This window comes from Paramormyrops kingsleyae, chromosome 11, assembly GCF_048594095.1.
Source record: "Paramormyrops kingsleyae isolate MSU_618 chromosome 11, PKINGS_0.4, whole genome shotgun sequence".
Lineage (NCBI taxonomy): Eukaryota > Metazoa > Chordata > Actinopteri > Osteoglossiformes > Mormyridae > Paramormyrops > Paramormyrops kingsleyae.
The window spans coordinates 28,012,100-28,036,247 of record NC_132807.1 but is presented as its reverse complement, the minus strand read 5'-3'; the positions used below and the strand labels follow the sequence as shown (position 1 = coordinate 28,036,247).

The following is a 24,148-nucleotide window of genomic DNA, read 5'->3' as shown; positions in this document are numbered from 1 at the left end:
ATCACATGTCTGGAGTTTATTGATATTGACATTTGCTGAGAGGAACACATTTTGAATTCATTATACTCGGCAGTCTTAGTGGCTCCCCATTGGTTCGGTAAAGTGCTTTTGGTGTTTGAAAAAGCACTATATAAATGTAACTTTCATTCATAACTAGAAGACATTTGTTGTCCCTAATCAATTGGCATTCTATTTTAATATTTCACCTAGATTTTGATGTCTTCACTAGTAAAGGTACAAATGTTTTCCAACCTCAAAGAACTACTTCAGTCACACAAAGCGATATGTATGTTAACGTGTATCCATAATTCTTATGTACCTCATTTTATCACTCAGTACATTATTACTAACAAATCAATGCATAACTTGTGAGAGTTACAACTCAGAGAGCTAATCTTACAAAATGAGGTAACTCAATAAAAAAAAGCAAACTGGACTAAATGATTATTTTCACAAATTCAGTGGCCGTCGTCTGGAATCATTCTGGGTGCTGGTTCTTGGATCGTCTTCTCCATTCCAGGTAAGCTGGTCCTCCTGCGGGCCGCAGTCTCAATCGCCTGCACCAGCTCCACGTCCCAAGGGTGGGTGACGAAGCTGAGAACGGCCCCGTCCGAGCCGCTCCCAGCTCGTCCCACACGTCCCGCCCGGTGGATGTAGTCGGTGTGGGACCCAGGGAAGTCATAGTTGACGACTAGTCCAACACGTTGGGTGTCCAGGCCACGAGATGCGATGTCGGTGCACAGCAGCACGTCCACCTGCCCCTTTTGGAACGACTGGAAGATCCCTGCCCGCATGGAGGCTGGCATCTCCCCCTGGAGCCGCACGTGACGGACCCCCAAGTCCTCCAAGGTGTAGCCCAGCCAGTTGACAGTGGCTGAGCTGTTACAGAACACCAGGACACCCAAGCCCTCTGGTGTTTTCTTCAACTCTTGGTGAAGCTCCAATGGTTTATCTGTACCCCTCACTTTCAGGAAGGTCTGCTTCACATGGGGCATCAGGAAGTGTAGCATCCGGCTCCGGACAGTGAGCACGCTGCCCAGATCAGTGACCTGACTAAGAACCTCCCCGACACCTCCAGGAAAGGTTGCACCCACCACAGCCAGCTGAGCCTTATGACCTGGCCCCACTGTTTCTGAGGGACTGGATGCCACCTGAACATGCGTGAGAATACTCTCTACTAAGCCGGAGAAGCTTGGGTCAAACATAGTATCAGCTTCATCAATCACAAGGAAGCTAAGCAAAGTCATGTCCAAACAGCGTCTCCTTAATGCTTTGTAGAGGGCGCCCGGTGTACCTACTAAAATGTCTGGCAGCCCACTCTTGAAGGCCACTTTGATGTTACCTATACCTCTTCCACCACCCACTACCTTGACCTTCATGTCAAAGAGGCTTGCGAGGGCCTTGGCTACAGATGTTACCTGTTCTGCAAGCTCTCTGGAAGGCACAAGGATTACAGAGCGAATATGAGGATCAGACTCAAATTCAGCAGTCCCACTGTCTGCCTGCAATTTTTCAATTATAGGAAGTAAATAGCCAAGTGTCTTTCCACTTCCAGTCTCGGCAGCACACAAAATATTATGACCACGGAGAAGCTTGGGAATAGTTTTCTGCTGGACCGTTGTTGGATAAATGATATTGTTATTTCGCAAAAATTCTACTATCTCTGGACAGAGTTTAAAGGAATTAAACGTCCTTTTCACCATATGCTCCGTCTCTTCTTGCTTAGATTCTGTGATGCATGGTGGGACCGCCTGAGTGGAGTTTATTGTGAAGTAATCTCCAAATGACTTATTGTGTTTCCATCCTTTAGAGGCAAGAACAGGCTGCTCGAATTTTCCAAGCGTGTAGCCTGCGGACTGGTTGAGTCGAGGGTCCTTGCTCTTTATTAGGAGCTTACCAGGTTTACTGGTTATGACTCTATGGTTGCTTTTACGCTTAATCTGCTTTACGTGTTCGAAGCGCTCCTGCATTCGTCGAGGTATGCGGATTACCACAGGCTGTCCCGTGTTTGTAGTTTCACTGGCTGACTGGGAGCTGTAACGGAAAGCCGAGGCTTCCAAAGTTCTTGAAAATGAAAGTGCAGTTGTACTTAGCACAAGCCTCGACATGCAACGGAAAGCCGAGGAACAAACCCCCGAAGACTGCATATTTACTAAGAAATGTTTCAACAAATCATTTAAATTCAATATATCGATATTATCGGTTGCTTTATCAGCGCATTTACGTAAATGAACGGACGCACAACTCACATGGCCATCCTTCACTTGTCACGATTCACTGGCGACTTTTGATGACGTGTAATAGAGTCGCACCGGAAGATTGAAAACACGTTTTTTTAGTCATGCCGGTGAAGACTACGAAAATGTTCCTTCTTTAGGATAAGCACGGGTAAGATCTACGAAAATGTCCTAACAGTTATCTAGATACACTTTTCTTGGGGGCTGATTTTATTTTTTATGTGGCATTGCTTCTGTTAGACCAAAAGAATGGCTTACTTAGTTATCCAGCTGAGAAGATCATGAACTGTCGCAAAAGTATTATTTCAAAGAATGTGTCTCACACAGTTACACCAGTTGTACAGTTATATTGATTGGAATTTTATCATAGCTACCTGACTAACTGTGTATTTTAACTCGTATAAGCTAGTTGTGTAATCTGCCCAGCTCAGATGAATTGCCGGTGATTCATTTGAGAGGGAACATTCTAAAAATTCTAGGTCTAAAATGTTTTTAGAACGTGATGGTTAATTAAATGAGATTAGGTCTGTAAGTAGGCATCGTATAGCATCTTTACTTCTCGTGTGCGGAATTATTAAGAGAAATTATGGTTAATCGGGTGTTTTGAGCTAGTAACATTAAACATTAAATAATTTTCTCAAGCATTAAGTTTTTAGGAATGGTATTAATGTTTCTGCAACACTAAAGTAGTTGTACTTAACATCTTATTTTATACAATGTTTGTTGCAGTTTGTGACGGTAAGAACCCATGGCCATTGATACGGAGTGGCTGATTAAAATTAAGCTGAAGGTCACGTAATCCCCCCTTTGAACCAGTCTTGAAGGGGTGAGTATATCTTTAGGTTATGCCATTTGCGAAATAATAAAAAACACTTTTTAAATGGTTTGATATCAATATTTAAAAGCCAGATGATTGAAAAATATTCCCCAAACACTGGGCAGAGAGGGAACGTACTTGAAATTTTATGCTGTTCATCATGTTATGCTTTTGTGTTAATTACTCTGAACTGGGCAGGGATCAGAAATGGATAGTTCAGGTCAATAACATATAAATCCAGACCAAGATTTTGTTTCAACTAACCGGTTGTGTACTCTGTAATTGTGATTCTTTATGCTCAACCGGTTGGTTGAAACAAAATCTTGGTCTGAATTTTTACTTTCCAAACCTGAACTACCCACCTATATCACTGTTGTTTCACACCTCCAGGTCTGGGGATCTGAACCCTCAAGTTTACTTGAAACATAACAGAAAAATGTCAACGTGAATGTGAACTGAATTGTAAAACTATGACATACCTAGTTCATACAAACAAGGTTATTGAATAATTTGTGGTTGAATTTGAAATTCTATTGACTAACTACTACACAAGCACCCTCCAGTGTTTCTCCTGGTGATTTGTGGGTATGGAGTCTTGCACTGAACATGCCTGGGTGAAAATAGTTTTTCTCACCAGGAAATTGATAATAGCCTTTATCTTCCTTTCTGCGTTTTAAATAGAATGTAGTTTAAACTTGGAGTGTGGTGTCCTTTGCTGATTAATGTTGAAAGTCTTCCTCTGTACCTCACCTGTCCGTCAGTCATAGGCGTCGCCATGGCGCTGGCAGCACAGAGGCTCTGTTTCCATGGCAAGACGGCGTTGGCTCCCATGGTACGTGTCGGGACGCTGCCCATGCGCCTGCTGGCTCTCGACTATGGCGCTGACATTGTGTACTGTGAGGTAGGTGGACAGTGAAAGAGGTAACAGTCACTGCTTTTCATTTGCCGTGGAACCACAGAGAATGTGACTTATAAGGGAGTCGACTGCTTCTGTTTTGATGCCTGATGAAAAGCCCTTAAAGAATCTAGGCTAGAGTTGCTCTATAGACTAAAATTGGAGATAAAGCTGTGAGTTGAGCAGTCACCTGAATTGTAAGGAAAGTGTACTGAGGTCTGCTTTTGCAGCAAAAAGAATTCAGTATGTTGTATCCATAAGATGTCAGTCCCTGTACTGCAAAGGTTTTCAGAGAGGATTTACCCACGTCCCGTGTCAGCAGCTGATTCTTGAGGCTTTTCTTCGAAAGCCCCTGACTTATCAGACAGATCCCTACTGAGTGCTTGGTGGTTCCAAATGGCTTGTCTGTTCACTCACTCACTATTCTCTAAATAGAAAAAGACTCTATGTAGTTCTCTATGTAAGAGATTAGTCAGTAAAATAAGACCAATTCAGCTACCACATTTCAAATGCTCTATGTTGGTATCCTAGCAACCTTTGACAACTGCCATTTTGCCAAGAAGGAAAATACACCACCACCATAAATGGAGTAAAGAAGACGAACATGAACATATATATGCCTTCAATTATTTTAAATGATTCTTTTTATTACATTATTGAAAAGCCATCTTCAGTCTGCACAGATAACAAGTAGCCTTGTAAGTTACTTCTTTAAACATTTTTTTTACGTTGCATTATGGTACATACCTTCAGTATGTTAGTTTGCAGTGCATTATGGGAATTTTATAGTACCCTATATAGTGAGTCAGATTTTCCTTTGAGATTCAGAATAATACTGCAAAATGACAGTTCCACTATAGAGTTCCCAATTAGTTTATTGGGGAGCAATTTCAAACACGGCAATCGACCCAGTGTAGTAGACAATTACAAATAAAAAGCCTTTCCTCGTCCCTTTGGTGACATTATTAGCAGACTCGAACCAGGCTCCGAATGAAACCTGTCCGCTGCAATGATAACATTCTGCTGTTTATGTTGTTTGGGCGACAGAAATAATGTTTATTTTATAAAATGACACATGGGCTCTTTCCAGATTCGGCTAGCTGATGGCCTGGATGGTCAGTCTCATGTGCTGTTTGTGCACTCTGACTATGGTGTCTAGCTACTTAACTGATGTGCTGCTTTATGCTTTCAGCTAATTTTGTTATTTTAGCCTGTGATGTTTGTGTGATGTCACATTTAAAGTATGATGGGAACTGATAGTGTTTGCCTGCTTAAAGCTAATGGAGAAATTGCTGAATTTCCATTCCAAATATTTCAGTTCCTGTTTTGATCATGCTGCCTTGTAACCTAAATATGTGACAGTATCGTGAAAAGACATCAACACACATCAAGCTAGACTACTTTCAAAGTTGCCTCACTCATCCATGCCTTACAAAGTAAGTGAAAGTGACTGAGGATGCACCACGGCAAACAGCAATGAGATGTGTCCTCGGCATTTATCCCATATGTGACATCATGATATGGCAGAGGACAGCTAATTCAGTGCCCAGTACCATGCTCAGGGTACTTCTGTGGTACCTTGCTGGTCGGAGATTTGAAACAACAACCTTTCAATCACGAGTGTGCTGCACTAATCATTAGGTCACCACTGCCCCTGTGTGGAGTGAGATTTTATTTTATAAGTGAGTTTTTATTTTTTTTGTTAAAAAAAAAAAAAGGTGATCATATCATTTTACACAGCACCTGTGATGTGTTTTGTCACTTGTTTAAATGTAATCAGTTTTTTTTTTTTGCCTCGTTGTTTGAGGAGTGAGTAAAACTTTCGTTATCTTGAAAGCACTTTGCAAATGCAGGTCTTCATGAACAGCCGCCTTCAGCTGATTGCCGTGATCCAAGACTGTTCTGCAGAGTGCAGTTAGAGTAGAATCAATTGGTCTCGCAGTAAGCCAGTTGACGTCCTTCCAGATAAAATGTCAAGTAATGTTTGTTTTTTTTTTCTTTTCTGTTGAACTCCAGCGAAACACTTTGAGAGCTATTGCACATAGTTCCTTTGTCATAGTCTGAGAGACTCTGAGCTGGACAAATTTCTGTAGGAGTGTCATCAGTCTGCTACGTGATGTGTTAACCATCTGTCCACACCTGACCTCTTCAGGTTGCTTATGTAATTCCTTGTGGTGATTCTAGAAGTCGTCCCCGTGTGAAAAGTTAGACACCACAGGAGAAAAAAAATAGACCATTCTGAGTCTGTTTTTTACCTTTTAAGAATGTTGGTAACTCCTGCCTTTCCAGTGAAAATTGTATATCCTAGCAGATTCTACAAGGGAGATGTAGTTTGATCAAATTTGGCGAAACGATCCAAAAATTGTATATAATTTATGATTTGATCATGGGGTTTTTTGATCCTATACAGTTTGTATTTTTTTTTTTCCATCGGAAACCCTGACTGCTTAGTTTCACATTCTAACTAAAAACGAACTAAGCACAATTATTTGCTTTATTGGTCTAAATTTCTGGCTATAAAGACCTGGTTTACAAAATGAGTCTGACCATTGGCACGCTATGCTTAATACCTTATTGTTAAGAGAGTAACGTTAAGAGAGCTGCATTTTCACCCCCACCATCTAACCCAATTTTTTTTGACCATATTCCATTTCTCTGGCAGAGCAGTAGGCTTTAGAATTAGACAAAGTTTTCTAGAAATGTCACTTCAGATTCCTTGACTGTCTTTGTATCGCGTTTGTAGGAGCTCATCGACATCAAGATGGCGCAGTGCCAGCGAGTAAAGAACGGTGGGTGTCCCGCCTCCAACCCTTTTTCAATGCAGTGTGGAACTGGTCCAACTGACATTTCATAAAATTAAAATGAAATTCAGCTGCACACAGCATATATCCAAGGTGACACAACAACTGGCTGTTGTTCTGGAAACTGGCTGTACATCATTGGGGAGTTTGCACTAACCCTAACCTCCCTGTCCTGTTCTTTTCCCAGAGGTCTTGGACACGGTAGATTTTGTGGCCCCAGATGAGAGGGTCATGTTCCGCACTTGCCAGAGAGAGAAGGACTGTGTTGTCTTTCAGATGGTAAACAGCAGGTTTTTGCTACTAATTTTTCTCCCCCCCCCCCCCCTATCAGATGGAAGTTATGGTTAGGGCAAGAAGTTAGTTTTTCCCCTTGTCAAGATCCTTGATTCCTCTGAGGGGTAATCGAATGCCATGCTTGCGATTTTGCCTTGTTTATTGCATCAGGTTATCTGGAGGTCAGATCGATTTAAGGTTTAATAGAGCTCAGGTTTTCACACCTTTTGAGGTCTAAGACCAAAGAAGAGCTTTGGAGTTTCTGTTGGAGAAGCAGGACAGCCATCCTGGCCGATCTGTGAACCGAAAGGCGCCTAACAGCCGATCTGAACCTTGGCGTGTGAGGAGACTCGGCATGATGTGCGTCTGCGTTTTCATGTCTTCTACAGGGCACCGCTGACCCCGAGAGAGCACTGGCCGTAGCTCGACTGGTGTGAGTCCCTTCTGCCTCCTGTCATCTCCTCTCCATCTTACTGCCATCTTCCAGCTTCCCTTTCTAATTATTGCAACTCTAAATCCCAACCCTGTCTGGCCCTTTATCCCTCATGGAGCCTTGAGCTCCTCTCTCAGTGCAGTAGATGTTGCTACCCGGCATAAAATGCCTCTTCTATCTGGGGGGGGCATTCCGTTCCATGTGTTGCGGCTGGTTTCTCTTGCACTGCTGTGGTAATGAGGTCATTTGTCTCCGATGCTGCCTCCATATCAGTGGGTGGATGAAAGGCAAAGTCAGAGAGGCGCTTCACTGCTACTCACTTCTCAGCAGAGTACGATCAGTATAGTTTTCAGTAGTATGCTGGGATTCTTTTCTCCTGGAGGGGGGTATTTTATGGATGCTGGGTCCCTGGTCCTGTCATTCTCAGCGTGCTCAGTGGCTAATTGTCACTTTCTTCTTGGAATTAATTTTTCTGAAAAGAGAGAATGACGTGGCTGCCATTGACGTCAACATGGGCTGCCCAAAAGAGTACTCTACCAAGGTAAGCTTCTACTCCACAGTAAGAACATGCCCAGCCCCCCCAGTCTTAGCTGCTAATCACAGGCATCCCTCTTACAGTAGCACCTTTCCTTGTACCCCCAGTATACTGTCCTGTGGTAGCTGCTGCCCACAGTCCAGTAGTTGTTCCTCTCCAAAAACATTCCAGCCAATGGAAACACCTCACAGGTCTTCACTCTGCCAATAGCAGCTACTAGTATATTACACTCAGTGACAAAAAAAAGTTAAGCACCCAGACAGAGTGGTGGAAATTAAATTAATCTGCACAGGTCATGTGACTGTGTCGCAATGATTATATTATCCAGATCAAACGGACAACAGAGTTGGCAGTATGGGCACACTGCTGGTCCCAGGTCAGTAGGGTGTGACCCCCCCGGGCCTGGATACATGCGGTGATATGGTGCAGAAGGGAGCCGTACAGCCGTTATATTCTCTCCTGCATCAAGTTGGCCCACAGCTGTTGTCACTGGCCCTTGAGATCTTGCAGACTGGCACTGGGTCAGAAATGACATACAAGCTGATCCCACACATGTTTGATTGGGGAAAGATCGAGGGACCTGGCTGGTCACGGGAGGACCTCAGCATGTCGCTGACAGTTCAGAGATACACCTGCCGTGTGTGGACGGGCGTTGTCTTGATGAAAGACTGTACCAGGGTGCTGTCTCAGGAGGGGTAAGACATGCGGACGCAGGACGTCACTGACGTAGCGCTGTGCTGTCAGGGTCCCCCGAATCCCTATCAGAGAACCTGAAGTCACACCCTATGGCTTCCCACACCATGATGTCACACCCTATGGCTCCCCACACCATGATGTCACACCCTATGGCTCCCCACACCATGATGTCACACCCTATGGCTCCCCACACCATGATGTCACACCCTATGGCTCCCCACACCATGATGTCACACCCTATGGCTCCCCACACCATGATGTCATACCCTATGGCTCCCCACACCATGATGCCAGGAGTAACGCTGGTGGGTCTCTCCACAACATTGGTGGGATTGGTCCAGTCTGCCTGGCGCCGCTATATGTGGGTACAATGGTCACCCCTGGTAATGCAGAACCGAGATTCATCGCTCAACATGGTACGACGTCACTCGTCATCAGTCCATGCCTCCCGGTTACGGCACCACTCCAAACGCAGCCGTCTCTGCGCTGGTGTTAACGGCAGCCTATGCATGGGACGGTGAACCCGTGGTCCGGCTGGTCCCAGTCGCGTGTTGTAGGCGCAGGGGAGGACAACAGGCTAAGTCATGGGGTTCTGTAATGCTTGGCGCACAAAACGACGATCCTCCCTTGGTGTGGTCTGTCTTGGCCGACCGAAAACTTCACGTGTGCGGCTGCCCTCACGTGCCCATTGGTTCCAACATCAGGTGACTGACATCTGCATGCCCCACATGCCGGGTAATTGCACGAAACTACCACCCGGCCTCATGCAAACACACAATGCGACCTATCAAACTCCGGCAGGTCCTGGCAATGCTGTCTAATGCGTCTATGAGGCATCCTCTGGGTCTGGTGGCTATGCTTGCCAGCTCCTTGCAAATCGAGTCATTTACATGCCCACCGCTGGTCTACCAAATTACATCCATTTCATCGGACCATTACTTATGGGTGCATAACTTTCTGTCATTGAGTGTGTAATATTTCAATGTATGAGAATCTGCTGTCTACTGTCATGCTTTACAGAAGTTCCCTGTTCCTCAAAAGATTTTGTGTATTCGTATATATTCAAAAGTAACATTAGCATTGAATATAGCAAACAAAAGGATTGTGTGTGCTGTCTTACGTTAAGCTCTGCCTTGGGCTGAGTGCTGTTTGGAAGATGTGCCGTCCAAATTCTCAAGGTAATTTCAGAGCCCAAAAAGGGGAGAAAGTTTTTGTGTTTATCTTGCTAGAAGAAACGCCTTTATGGGAAGATGTTTGGTATTAAGTGACTTGAGTCACTGCACCAACTTCAGTGAAGGGCTGGGCAATTAATCGAGAATTAATCAAAATCAACATAAATCGACATAATCTTGCCCATGTCAGTTACTTAGTTTTATTATTATTATTATTATTCTATTACTTAAAAAAAAAAAAATCCATCCATTTTCTACTTTTTGGGAGTTTGCTTTTTACATGAAAACTAAAATGTGACCTTTTTCATAAGACATTTTGTGATTTGTGCTTTGATTTCAGTTGTTTGAAATATTCAGTTAATAACCATAAATGGTTCATCTGCATGTTTCCTTCAGTTATTTTAAAATCATAAAGATAAAATTTAGTCTTTCATTAGAAAAAATATCTTTAGCTTTAATAGTTTGCAGTACATATTTGCAGTACAAACTTTATGAATATAAATATATGTATAAGGGGGAAAAAAAACAATCGTTTAATTGTAATTGAGGTAAAATATTCAATTAATCGTGATATTGATTAGAGGTCATATCACCAAGCCCTAATTCATTGAACACTTTTTTTTTTACACAAAAAAATACCCCCAATGTAGACCTAAGCTGCGTATTAGCCCCCTCTTTTGTAGTCAATTTTTGTTTTTAAGTTTTCTGTCACAATAAGTTGTTTGTTCCAAATATTTGAATGCTATGAAAAGAAAACAAATCTGTCATCTCTGAAAGCTGCCGCTGAAAATAAATCGTTCAAGATTTTTTTTGTACCAACTGGAACCAGCCTAACAGATCTGAGAGCTTCCATGTGGCTTGTTGTTGACCACCTGCTGAGGACGTGAGATTGATAGGGGTTCATGCGGCCTCACAATGCAGACGAGGTGGGCTTTTAGGGTGTGGGCGCCAGATGGAGCTGCTTTGGGGGTGGGATTGACGCTTGTTAGCAGTAATGTTGTCCATCTTCTCACGCAGGGGGGAATGGGAGCTGCCCTTCTGTCTGACCCAGACAAGATAGAAGCCGTGAGTACATTGTGTTTTCTTCACTCCTCGGGTTTGCGTTTGAAACATCCACTATCACCAGATCATGGACTGACTACATGTAAACACTACACCTATAGCATTTTGGCCTCAGGAAACCACCCCCCATGCCCTGCAACACAGGAGAGTTGATTGCCATGATCCAATACCCTTCTGTAGAGTGCAGCTTTGAAACGTATAAAGCATATATGCCTTCAGTCTGAGGTTCGAATGCATCATAGAAAAAGGTCCAGAAGACCATGAGTTGGCAGTTAGGGCCGGAATATTACTACAGAATGAGTATAAGGAGATGTACTGACTCTCTCAGTCAAGGCCAGGCTTAGGGGAGCGTGCCCCTGGTTTCTTAGAGTAGCTGGAGATGTTTTCAGGATTTTCCATGTGTGCCAGCTCCGTTTCCATGCCCGTCGTGGACAAACCTGCTCTAACCCTCCAGTCTCTCCGTGTGAGGTGTAGAACAAGCAGTGAGCCGTCTGCTGGTCTAAGGCCTAAGTTGCTCGCAGCCATGACAGTGGAAGACTGTTGCCTTCTGTTTACACCTCCTGTTTTGTCTCTTAGCTGCCTGTTGGCATGGTACCGGTCTGCTTCTGGAGCCTTCGTTAATCCGGTTGGTGCAGACGCCCGCCGCCTTTCGGCTGACCTCCCGCTAATAGCCCGAACGAGCCGTCGTCACTGGCACAGCTCTAGGCTTTGCAGGAGGGAGGCGTTTGCTAGATGCACTGAAGCTTCCTTCGTTGGCTTCGGTTGCTGATTGGGAGAGTGCGATGGCGACTCAGACCGCGGTGGCGACTCTGACCGCGGTGGCGACTCTGACCGCGGTGGCGACTCTGACCACGGTGGCGACTCAGACCGCCCTTTGGGTCTGTCTCCTGATATTGTCCTCCCAGGCACCAGCTCTTGGCACTTTTCCAAGATTTGGTTAGATCAGAGCCATGAGGTGTGGTCTGTGGCTGCTAAGATTAAAGATTCAGATGGACCTTCCTGATCCCAGGGGGAAATTCTGGTGCATCAAGCAGCAAGAACATACACAGATGAACATACATATAGTGCCAAACAGACAAGGTGCAAAGACCATATACAAGACGGTGTTGGGGGGAGGTAGATGGGTCTTAGACTCTGTTTCATGAGGTACTTTGGTATGTCACAAAGGCGAGTAGCTTCAGCGTTCATTACGTATCAGGGACGAAGGCACAATCAGCTCCTGCACTGTACTACTTTGCCAGCAATTTCTAGGATTTACAACTAAGGAGAAAGGAACTTCAGGGTGAATTGTATTCACCCAGCTTGATGCCTTTTTAAAGATCGACATGTTGCCTGTAGCTAACAGCTAAACTCTAATGTATCACATTCACTATTGCGGTGTCACATGTGGGGGTGCAAACACTCCCTCCAGAGTCGCTTTTTTCTGTCAGTGGATACCGGTGGTACCACCTTGGCTGCCTGATCTCTTCATTACTCCATTTTTTAATGTGCTAAATGACAGAAGTCTTTCTGCTCATCAGAAATGTGTGCCAAATTTAAAATGTTTGTATTTGTATGGGTTTGCTGTGGTGCAAAAGGGTAAGTAAAATTTATTTATGAAGCCTTTTGCAGACAAAGGTCACAAGGCACTGAACAATATACGTATACTGTAAAACACAGAAATACAAGAAACATATATTTTAAATAAAACCACAGTGGGATTATCCAAAAGCCTGCTTAAACAGAAATGTTTTGAGCTGCTTCTTAAATATCTCAGCTGATGGAGCAGATGATGGTGACACTGAAAGACTGTTCCATAACCTTGGGGCCACAGACCGAAATGCACAAGCCCCACTGGTCTTTAATCTGGTCCGAGCAGCTGAAAGGAAACTCGATTGAGTAGATCTCAGAGTACGAACGCGGGAATGATGCCGCAGAAGGTCGGTCATGGGAGGGCTTGACCGTGAAGGCTCTGTTGCAGGGGTCTCAAACTCCAGTCCTGGGGGGCCGGAGCCCTGCACATTTTTGGGTTTCCCCTCATTTAACACACCTGATTCAACTCCTTGTGCTAATTACCACACAGCTCTTGAGCTGAATCATTCGTGGTGGAACAGGGAAAGAACTAAGCTACACAGGGCTCCGGCCCCCCAGGACTGCAGTCTGAGACCCCTGCTCTGTAGGTAACATACATCTGTGTGTAAGCTGTTCAACAAAACACCTTTGATATGATTTGTGTTTAATAACCACTTAGGTATTCATATTTTCACCTTGATTAATTGATGGACTGCACAATTAATTAGACTTTTCTTGTAGCTGAAATTGCATTGATAAAGCATGATAACATTCATAACATTGATATCAAACTGAAACGACCCATTGGGGAACAAGTAATGACCAGTAGTGACTTTAAATTATGGCTTAATTAGACTGAGTTTCCCAATTTACAAGATTTAGGCTAAAATGATTCATATACTTGTTACTGCTTAATAAAACCTCTTTCTTAACAGGCTGCCCACTTTATTGATTAAATTATGAAGTACTGTTTGATATTTTTGATTATCGTGTAGCAGAGTACGGTAGGGAAGACACTAAAGAACTGAAAACTAGCCTGTGTTTATGAAATTCAGGTGAACTGCCTTTTGTACATCTTGGTTCGGCATTGCGAACGCTAATCAGTTAAAACTAAACCTGTATATCTGCCCACAGAAAAGATATTAGTCATCCGAAATAGAAAAGCCTCTCAGACTCTCTCAGGCCTGAATATTGTGGAGATTTTTGTATGAAAGTACTCCTGTTACATTGTTGATACTTACTGCTTTTATGTTACTGGGTGACACAGCAGTGTGAATGGCAGGGCCTCTCACTGTTCTGCACTTTACCAATTAGGTAGCAATGTTTGGTTTGAAACATATTAAAGCTGCATATAACACATTTTATAAACTATATTATCACACTGTTGCTATTGATGAAGATCTTCATTTTCTGTAAGGAAGCAATGGCTCTGTGCCTTCATGTAATTGCCAGGTCAACCTTTGAGTCCGCAATGCTGTCATTGTGTCGCTAACGCCGGCAGGGTGTGGTGTCTCATGTAACATCATGTCATGGCTGAATCGCTGACCACAGACACGCTTCTCTCTTCCAGATCCTCAGTGCCCTCGTCAAGGGTGTGTCCAAGCCTGTGACGTGCAAAATCCGGATTCTCCCATCCGTAAGACTCTCTCCGTAATAACTCATTTTATCCTCACCACTTTTATAGTTCTTAGATGTCAGTTCCTGGAAAATTACAGGTTTGCACTCATTTTGGCGAAATGTTCTTTTCAGTGGAAATGTCATTACATTGAGGAAGAGAAAAGCAAGCGTTTTGTATGTTCGGAGGTCATCAACTTCTATGGAGTAAAAGTGCTTCAGCCATGATCTAAATTTTAAAAGAAAGCTGTATTTTTAAAGATTATGTTTTGGGATGCTGGGAGCCATATTCTGCATTGCTGCTGAAGGCATGACTCACTGCTAATGAGGGTGGTTAACCGGGGGCCCAAAGACAATAGAAGACTGGGGATGAGGGGGAGAACCAACCACAAACACTCCCTAACAATGTGGAGAATTCTAACACTGCCTTTATGAAATTGTGGACAATGTGTTGACTTACCATTTTGGTGACACGATTCAGTGACGTCTTACGGCTTTTGAGGGTTTGTCAGTGCTGGAAGTCACTCGGGTTTTCTGAGCTGTATTTTTTTTGTTAATTGCTTGTTTGTTAACTGCATCTCCTTGTCTCCTGCTGCATCCTGCCCCCCCCCCCCCACCCACATTGGGGGTTTAGTGCATTGACCCATCACCTTAATGTGATCGAGTCCCCTTTTGAATGCTTGAGTCCACTTTTCATCTTCTCCGGTTAAACGGTAAAATAGCAAAAGCTGCCTTATATATGTGGCAACAAAGTTACTAATTTTAGTGTCTTATAAACCTAAACTAATATCTAGAATTTTTTTTTCCAAATAGGCGCTTGTTAACTAATCATTTTAAGATCTAACAGTAAATTCTTTCTATCTTGCAAAAAAGCCTGCAGGTTGATTTTTTTAATTCTCTTTTCTTTTTTTAGTGTTTGAAGGGGAAAGTTTATTACAGCCTTTGAACTCCTGATCTTTCTTTTCTGATCATTCTTTAAAATCACTTACAGGAAGATTGATAATCATTGGCAGCATCTTGCCAGTGGAGGACTGTAGCCGGTCCTCTGCAATCCTACAGAGAGCTGCACAACCACAAAAACTCAAACAAGGGCCAATGCCATCAATTATGAGGGGGACCGTGACGAGCTGGTCAGCAAAGCTGCATCGTGAAACCCCAGCTGACCAAACCTGACTGATTAGTCCGTCTTTACTCCCTTTAAATTGTTATGGTGTAGCCACAAACAAACGCAGGTCAGTCTCTGGCCCAGGAAAAAGAAAGCTTAAGAATCTTGTAAAACTGTTGAAATGCTAATTGATTTAGTTTTTATATATATTTTTTTACCTGCTTGGCACCCACAGAGCCACTGGATGACACTTCATCCAGAACATTCTCTGACCATTTTGTGTCCATTTCAGCTGGAAGAGACTGTTCAGCTGGTTAAGCGGATTGAGCAGACGGGCGTGGCCGCCATCGCTGTCCACGGCAGGTGAGCCATGCTATCATCGCTCCTGTTTAACGCCCATTTTCCTCTCCCATTGGTGCTTTTTCAAAGACGACACCAGATCTTCATATTAACATTTAATAAGCGCCTGGAAACCAACAGGGAGTATTTGTGCAATTAATTCATGTTAACTGCTGCCTGATGACACCATTGTCATGTATAAAGCGCATATGCTTTCGGTCTGAGGTTCGAACGCATCATACAAGAACAAAAGGTCCCGAGAACCATGGTGTTCACCTGCCTTTATTACAACCAGGTTCTTCTTTTGCAATGAGCTGTGAAATTGTCATCTGGGTACAGTGTGAATTAAGTCATTTTTGTTACCTTTGCTTGAGCATTTGTGGCCATCACACTGTGGTGTTTGCCATGTGCTGCTTTGCCCTACAAATAAAATAGCTTCTGATAAGGTCACTTGTCTATAACAGCATCTGTGTTGCAGACCCAGAAGGATGCAAGTTCAGTTATGGAGCTTAAAGGCAGGGGTGGGTGTGGGGAAGTGGGATAAAGTACCAGTCAACAGTTTGCAAACGTCAAGCTGCCTACGAAGAAGAGCGAAAGCGTGTCGCGTCACATGACTTGGCCACCTGACCTAAACACACTAGAGATGGATAGTTTGACCAGATAATGAAGAAAAATGACAGCTCAGCATATTTAGGAGCTTCTTCAGGACTGCTAGAAAAGCATCCCAGGAGACCACCTCATGAAACGGGCACAGAGGAGACCGTAGGGTCAGCCACTCTCTGGAGTAATTAGGATTATGGGCCTTACTCAAGGGCCCAATGGTGGGATCACTGTGCCGACTACAGAATTTGAATCGGCAACATTCAGAGTCCCAAGCCACCCCAATAAATTTATTTTTTATGTTTAATACTGCTCAGTGCAATATTCCATATGTTATTTTACAGTTTTGATATTTCTCATGTGTCCAAACGTTTGACTGGTATTGTAAGTCATTCTGCGCTGAGGTCATTGGGGTTGAACGAGCAGTGAGCTTCTGACGTGGTTACTGGGTTACCAGGAAGAAGGGGGAGAGGCCTCAGCACCCCGTCCACTGTGATTTCATCCAGGCTGTGGCAGAAGCGGTGTCCATTCCTGTCTTCGCCAAGTGAGTCCTCACTCACAATGCACCGTGGCAGTCAGTTACACTCAATGCAGCCTGGGATTTGTATTTTCTCTTGCTGGGTTTGTTTTGCTTTGTGCTCTTCGATTTAAGAGTTGAATGGCAGCAGAGTTTTACACAAGGAGGTTTATAAGAAAGTTGTCCAGTGTTCCTTTGCGTTTCGCTTTTCAGTGGGGGTTCTCTTGACCTGGTAAAAAGTCACGGTGATATCGAGGCCTTCCGGGAATCCACAAAGGCGTCCTCCGTCATGCTGGCACGGGCCGCTATGTGGAACCCTTCGATATTCCGCCCCCAGGGGATGCTGTCCCTGGAGGAGGTTATGGAGGCCTACATCCATCATGTGAGTTCTCATCCTCTTGCCTTTCACCCAATCTTCTGTGCACTGTTCACCACAGGTTCACCACACTGGATATGTTTGCAGTTCTGTTCTCAAGTCATGTAACACAAGATGCCATCCATTCTGATCTAACCGTACGGGTGTCATTCTGATGCCCTGATGAAGTTCATTGATCTGCAGTTAATTTCCCTGCTTTCGCATTTGGGGGATCGATGAACTGCATCGATTCCCAGGCGTTGCCCCTGCATGATGTGGTCCACGTTCCATCTTTCTGGTGATCTTGTGCTGTGATGTGTAAATGAACTCTAATAGTTTAGTCGCAAGGGAAGACCCTAATGTCAGTATATGTGTGTTTCGTGTAAGTGCAGTTGTTAAATGACTTGGGGAGACAACGGAATATGACATCATGTCAGCCAGTCACTGAGTGTGTTGCCTGTTCTTAGGATTATAGCTTTCATAGAATTATTATATATTTTTAATTTGCTTACATTGTGCATGGCAGCTGTAGCTTTTGGGATGGGCTCCAGACCCCACGCCCCTGCATAGCATAAGTGGATATAGAGGATGGATGGATAGATGGATGGATGGATGGATTTGTGTCTTGTCATGCCTAGTGCTGTGAGAAGAACAAGCCGCACTGTCTTCCTTTGCTGACTATGCTCTAAGTTCAGGCTGTGTTGTTGTCCCGCCCTCATGTGCCGATCATGTGCCGATCATGTGCCGATCATGTGCCCTGTCCCGTCGTCTCACCGCTCTCTGCATTTGCAGGCCGTCCGCTACGAGAACCACGTCTCCAACACCAAATACTGCCTGTGCCAGATGCTGAGGGAGAGGATGGAGTCTCCTCTGGGGAAGCAGCTTCATGCTGCCCAGACCACCGCCGAAATCTGGTACCTGTGACAAACACACTGCTACGCCCCACACGCACGCACACACACGCACGCACGCACACACACGCACGCACGCACACACACACACGCACGCACACACACACACACGCACGCACACACACACACACGCACGCACACGCACGCACGCTCACACACACGCACGCACGCATACACACACGCACGCACACACACGCACGCACACACACGCACGCACACACACGCACACGCACGCACGCACGCACGCACGCACACGCACACACACGCACACACACGCACTCGCACACACACACTCACACACACACGCATGCTTGTATTCATATCATTTTGGAGACCCTTGATTCATTTATATGGCCTTAACCCTAATCCCAGCCATGACGCCCCTAACCCCCACCCAGCCCTAACCTTAACCCCCACCCAGCCCTGACCTTAACCCCCACCCAGCCCTGACCTTAACCCCCACCCAGCCCTGACCTTAACCCCCACCCAGCCCTGACCTTAACCCCCACCCAGCCCTAACCTTAACCCCCACCCAGCCCTAACCTTAACCCCCACCCAGCCCTAACCTTAACCCCCACCCAGCCCTGATCTTAACCCCCACCCAGCCCTGACCTTAACCCCCACCCAGCCCTGACCTTAACCCCCACCCAGCCCTGACCTTAACCCCCACCCAGCCCTGACCTTAACCCCCACCCAGCCCTGACCTTAACCCCCACCCAGCCCTGACCTTCGCCATAAGTAACCAATCAAAATACAAGCCTTTTGGCAGTTTTAGTTTTTTGATTGCAGTCACAGATTTTTATAAAATTGAGGTTCATATTGTGAGGACTTGAAAAATCTCCCTACAAGCTAAAAAGTAACAGATTTAACAGTCCCCACAATGTGGTAAATACACACACACACACACACATTTCTGCTTCTGCACCTCACACTGGCTGTTTCTGTCTCTCTCATATACTCTGTATTTGTATCTGTCTCTCTTTCATCTGTATTTCTAACTCTGGCTGTAGCTCACTTAATATGATATATGAAATGTTTTTAAGACTAATATAAAGCGCAAGAGTGTACAGCTCTTTCCTTGGCAGGATGTGTACCTCTGATGTTTTTTGAAGCTTTTTTTTCATGTATCTGACTTTTCACATTCACTCCTTTCTCACTCCTTGCTAAGAAAGTGACCCCCGACCCCTGACTTCATACATGAGTCTGTCTCTCACGGTCCTGATTGTCTCTCTCACGGTCCTGATTGTCTCTCTCACGGTCCTGATTGTCTCTCTCCCTTTGGTTTCCCCGTGTCTCTTGCTCCCTTTAGCTGTCTCATGGTCTCTGTAAACAGATCTGCCTGCATTCCCCCCCCCCCCTCCTGAGGAAGCCTCTTTAACTTTTCCTTTTTCCTTTTGGTTCCCATGAACAGCTTTTTAAAAATCTTTAAAAAAAATAACAACAATCTCTTTCTCTCTACAAAGCCTACAAAGACATCTGTCACAGGTCAAATGTCCACTTTAATATCAAGGAACATCTGACATGATACATTCGGCCCATGTAAAGACAGCCGGTTGGTCTGTCGTGATCTTCCGACAGCAGGTCTGGCTACTGGTGTGTTTTTGGCTCACCTTGAGAGCACAGTCACTCCCAGTCCAGAGAGTCTGTTAATATGAAATAATCAGGCAACAAGCTATAGCACACAGACCTGTGATGTTTACCTGTCATTGGTGAAGTTAGTGTTGCCCAATCCGGTCCTCAGGGGCCCCCAGACATTTTTGCTCCCTCCCAGTTCCCTGCCAGACAGTCTGCATTTTCTGGAAGGAGGCAAAAATGTAGACTGTCTGGTGGCCCCCAAAGATTGGGTTGGGAAACACTGACTTACCCAATGTCATGTAAACATCACAGGTTTAAGTCATACTAAGAGATCCTGCAGGTGATGGATCACAGCCCAGTGAACAGAGGGTTCTGGTTCTGGTCCTGCTCACCTCACCGGGTCACTTAGCTGTTATTGCTCATAGCTCCCAAAGTCACCCATCTTCCAAGCCTGGACGTGAGGCAGTGGTGGTATTCACCGAGCCACCATACTGCATGCTCTCTAAAACCACTGAAGTAAAATGAATAGTACTGATTAGCTAGCTGTTTATAGATTTTAGTTAGGGCTGTTTTTATAGATAAATATGTGAATATATGATAAATATATTACAAACTTTTCAGCTGGTTGCAACAATTTTATGGTAATCAATTATAAATAAGGACTGGTTGACACTAAATATTAGGGCATACAGGTAACATAATGGTTATGTTAGGTAATCATGCAGCTGTTTACTTGCTTTCAATATATTATTTCTGTTTGCCAAGTAGCTAGATAATTAATAAAGACAAACAAATGAGCATGTTGTAATAAAATCACAGAGAGGGGGTGTTAATGCTCTAAGTGCTTACTCCTTGATAGGGGGTGTTAATGCTCTAAGTGCTTACTCCTTGATAGGGGGTGTTAATGCTCTAAGTGTTTACTCCTTGATGTTGTTTTCTATTAAAAGCGCACGAACATTGTTATTGAGATGATAATGGTGGATGATGGTCTATGATACATTTGATAAGGACAGAAGACAAAGTGTTTAAGCAGCAAACAGCAAAGTGGTCATTATGCAGTAATTAGTCCTTATCCTTAGCTGTGTGTTTTCTGTTAGTTTTTTCCCCCTTTTCATTGAATGGATACAAAGATTCACTGATTGGCTGAGCGCACCAGCATAAAGCTTCACAATGTGACTGCACCAATTAAAGGTGTAGCACCAGGTGCAATTTGGGATGAACTGTTAGTAATGTCTTTACACTGGCAAATGTTCTACATTTATTAATGTAGAACAGCGAGTTAAATCACTTTGCTTAATTGATTTTATATTATTTATTTATGCTTTCCCCCCACCTATGGGTAATTTGGTAACGCCAGTTAACCTCAGCATGTCTTTGGTTTGTGGGGGGAACCCGGAGGAAACCCCACGACGCCACGAGGAGAACGTACAGGCTCCAGACGTATGTAACCATGGAGGAGACTCAAACCCTGGTCCCAGGCGTCAGTGCTAACCACCGAGCCGCCCTTCTTTCTTAACCTCGCTCTTTCATGTCCCATCTCTAGTTCGCCGCTCCTTTCAGTGACCAATTCTCCGCAAGTTTCGCCCGAGTTGTAGGCGTGTCCGGCGATGCGTTGAATCGTGTCAAATCGCGATAGCAGTTGCTTCACGCGTATCTGTATTGTGTTGGATCATTGGCAGTGCCTCAGCGATGGAGTTGCACATCCCTAGATACAATGTTGCAACTTGTCGGAGTCACGGTGACGGGTGGGTGGGGTCCTGACCCCTGTGTACTCCCCTCTGTCACAGTGAGGCCTTTGACATGGAGGATTTCTACAATGAGACGCAGGCCTGGATGAAGACCCGGAAGGAGGTCCTCAGCTCTGGCCTCAACGGCCAGGATGCAGATTTCCCTGTTCTGGATGGTGATGTCATCACCCTGCCCGTGAAGTTCATCAGGTTTGTCTTTCTTCTTCCTGCTCCCCCCCCCCCCCCCCATAGAGCTCCAGCAAACACCCTCGCATCTAATCCCTCAAATCCTGCTGCTGCTTTCATACGTTTCATTGGGCTCTCCCTGTGGGTCAGGAGTGGGGTCACGTTCACCGCACATGGGCTGCCTTTCTCATCAGAACAGTGATACCTCGAAGGTCAAGAAAATCATGCTGCATGGTCACATGACCACCTAAGGGCAAAGGCTCCTGTTAGGAATATGGCCCCAATGGTTTCAGTTTTGTGCATAAACTGTGATGTCCTGTGATATGCAAGTGTAGTTGTAGTAAGCTGGATTACGCAGATTCATAACCTTTTATGAATCCGTTTGTGTGTCTATATAAATGAGCCATATTTTGTCTTTGAGGACAGTGTACAAAAAGTCGAATGGAGTGATTGTTCTTTGGTAGTAAGGTTTCCTGTGAAGGAAGAACGGCAGTCAGGATAATTCAGACTTCACACCAAAAGGGTGCTTACTCAGGGTCCAGGGCAAGCCCACCTTTTCTGCCAAAGGAGAACATCCAGCTTGATTTACTTGAGGTGAAATGACTCTGAATGGAAAAATAGAGGCTGGAGTAACCACTGGCCCACTGCATCCATTTCCAGGAGGGAGTACCAGCCCCAGATCACGCCCAAGGTGTGCCTGCTGGAGTGGAGCCGGCGGGAGAGGCTGGAGCAGCCGGCGTACGACACGGTGAGTGGGTGAAACCAGCCGGCGTACGGGCACGGTGAGTGGGTGAAACCAGCCGGCGTACGGGCACGGTGAGTGGGTGAAACCAGCCGGCGTACGGGCACGGTGAGTGGGTGAAACCAGCCGGCGTACGGGCACGGTGAGTGGGTGAAACCAGCCGGCGTACGGCACGGTGAGTGGGTGAAACTAGCCGCACGCTGCCAGGTTACCCCTGCCAGTCCTGCAGTCCCCTCCCACTGACGGCCAAATTACTCAGGGCAGCTCAATAGCAACGTTAAATGTGCATTTCAAACTGTTCTAGCTATAAAATGTCAATTTCTGTTCGTCATTCTATCTGCATGGTTCCCGGTAAAGCATGCACACTGTATTAATGTTAAATATCACCCAAGCCTCCATCAACACTTGCCCCCCTTGTGAGCCTAACGACCAGATAATTGAATTACCAGTTTATCTTTTTATTCTTCTTTTCTTGGCCGACAGTGATTGTCCAGTTTTCCTTTGTTCTTTCCTTTCTGAAATCGTGTGCAGACGCAGCGCCCCCTAGACAGGGCCTTCCAGTCCACTGTCACTGTTAGTGGGAAGAAGTACAGATCAACCATGTGGTGAGTTCATGTGCAAGCTGGGCGGTTTAAAGCAGAGTCATAGTCGGTTAAAGGTGAGGTCTGCGATTCCTGTGCCCAGCCTGTGCGTCATCCCTGCTGTTGTTCCTTCCCATTTGGGATACAGGGAGAAGTCGAAGAAGTTTGCTGAGCAGGCGGCTGCCGTTGTGTGCCTCCGTGTTTTGGGCGTGCCTGAGGGGCGGACCGAGGGGGGGGCGATCGCACCTGGCAGCAAGCGGAAGAGGGAGGTCGGGTTAGACCATGGGGACGAGGACACCGACCAGACTACAGCCAACGGGCTCTGCGGCGTTTCCGACTCCAGCAGCCAGAAGCGACGCCCTTCCAAAAGCCAGCCTGACAGCCCAAAAGAGCTCCGACCTGGCTCTGCCTCATAGTGCTACATGGGGGGGGCTCCGCTACATGGGGGGGGGGGGGGGGGGGTTGCCTTACTACTTGTCAGCCCTGTGTGTTTACATGGACTCTGCTAACAGGGCAGGCAAATATGATTTGAGCTCTGCCTTTGTTGTGGTTGGGTGATATAAGCAGGGCCTCGAAGTATCATTGTGCATGGAAGATGAATAATATGAATATATGACATGACAGAAGAGGGGGGGTGTGTCCCTGGGGTCTCGGCAACCTGTGCACCTCTGACTTCTCATTAAATACTTTTATTTTTGATTTTATTGATTTTACTTCTGGCAGAAATGTCTTTAATGGGCTGCCAATGCAGGTCTGGTGCTGGTCCACTCACCAGTTCCTAGACGATTTAAAGACTGAGTGGACACAATGATTTTTCTGTCAACAGTCTGACTAATGCGTGACTGTTACTTGGACTGAGATGAGAGGACTGGCTTCTTGTTTTGAGGGCTATAAGCCAGTTAATATTAGCAGATTGGGGATACATTTTATTATAGATAGTGCCAGTGCTGAAGGCCCCAGGGAAGCCAACTCCAGCTTACACAACATATCCAGCAGGGAAACCTACCCTCGTGAAAGGACTGGGAGTTTTAGGAGGCCCAACGAGCGTTGGTTTGGCAGATTTCCTGATTGTCATTTTTATTCTTAAGGGTAAATTAACTGTTCTTCGATGACTGAATTAATGGTTTGGTTGGGTTAAATTGTACTTTGGTGGCGATTAAAAGCATAACCAGCAGGGGGCAGCAAAGACCAAAGTAAAGCACTATGGTCGTTAAATCACGTTTCCAAAGGATGGAACTGATATTATGGAAATGCGGTAATATTTGCATGCGGTAAATATTTCTGGATTATTGATTAATTAGTATATTTGTGTTGTTTTTTCTTCCAACTGTTGCCTTTGATGTACAGATGCACACCCTTTTTCTAAAGCGCCTGATGTGATTTGTGCTTATGGAGCTGCTTGCATTAAAAACTTTAATACAAGA

General features: G+C 45.1%; 2 protein-coding genes across 2 annotated transcripts; one reads left to right on the top strand and one right to left on the bottom strand.

Moving 5' to 3' along the window:
* Position 1: 1 nt before the first annotated feature.
* Positions 2-2,311, bottom strand: ddx28 (DEAD (Asp-Glu-Ala-Asp) box polypeptide 28). Its single transcript, XM_023790391.2, has one exon. The coding sequence runs from the start codon at positions 2,145-2,147 to the stop codon at positions 459-461; it is 1,689 nt and encodes a 562-aa protein (XP_023646159.1). The 5' UTR covers positions 2,148-2,311; the 3' UTR covers positions 2-458.
* On the top strand, positions 2,261-24,148 carry dus2 (dihydrouridine synthase 2). Its single transcript, XM_023790392.2, has 17 exons — positions 2,261-2,388; positions 2,967-3,063; positions 3,816-3,955; positions 6,693-6,738; positions 6,938-7,029; positions 7,413-7,456; positions 7,937-7,997; positions 10,877-10,924; positions 14,043-14,108; positions 15,484-15,554; positions 16,588-16,674; positions 16,861-17,029; positions 17,795-17,916; positions 21,276-21,425; positions 22,062-22,149; positions 22,675-22,748; positions 22,873-24,148. The coding sequence occupies exons 3-17, from the start codon at positions 3,830-3,832 to the stop codon at positions 23,138-23,140; spliced, it is 1,512 nt and encodes a 503-aa protein (XP_023646160.2). The 5' UTR covers positions 2,261-2,388; positions 2,967-3,063; positions 3,816-3,829; the 3' UTR covers positions 23,141-24,148.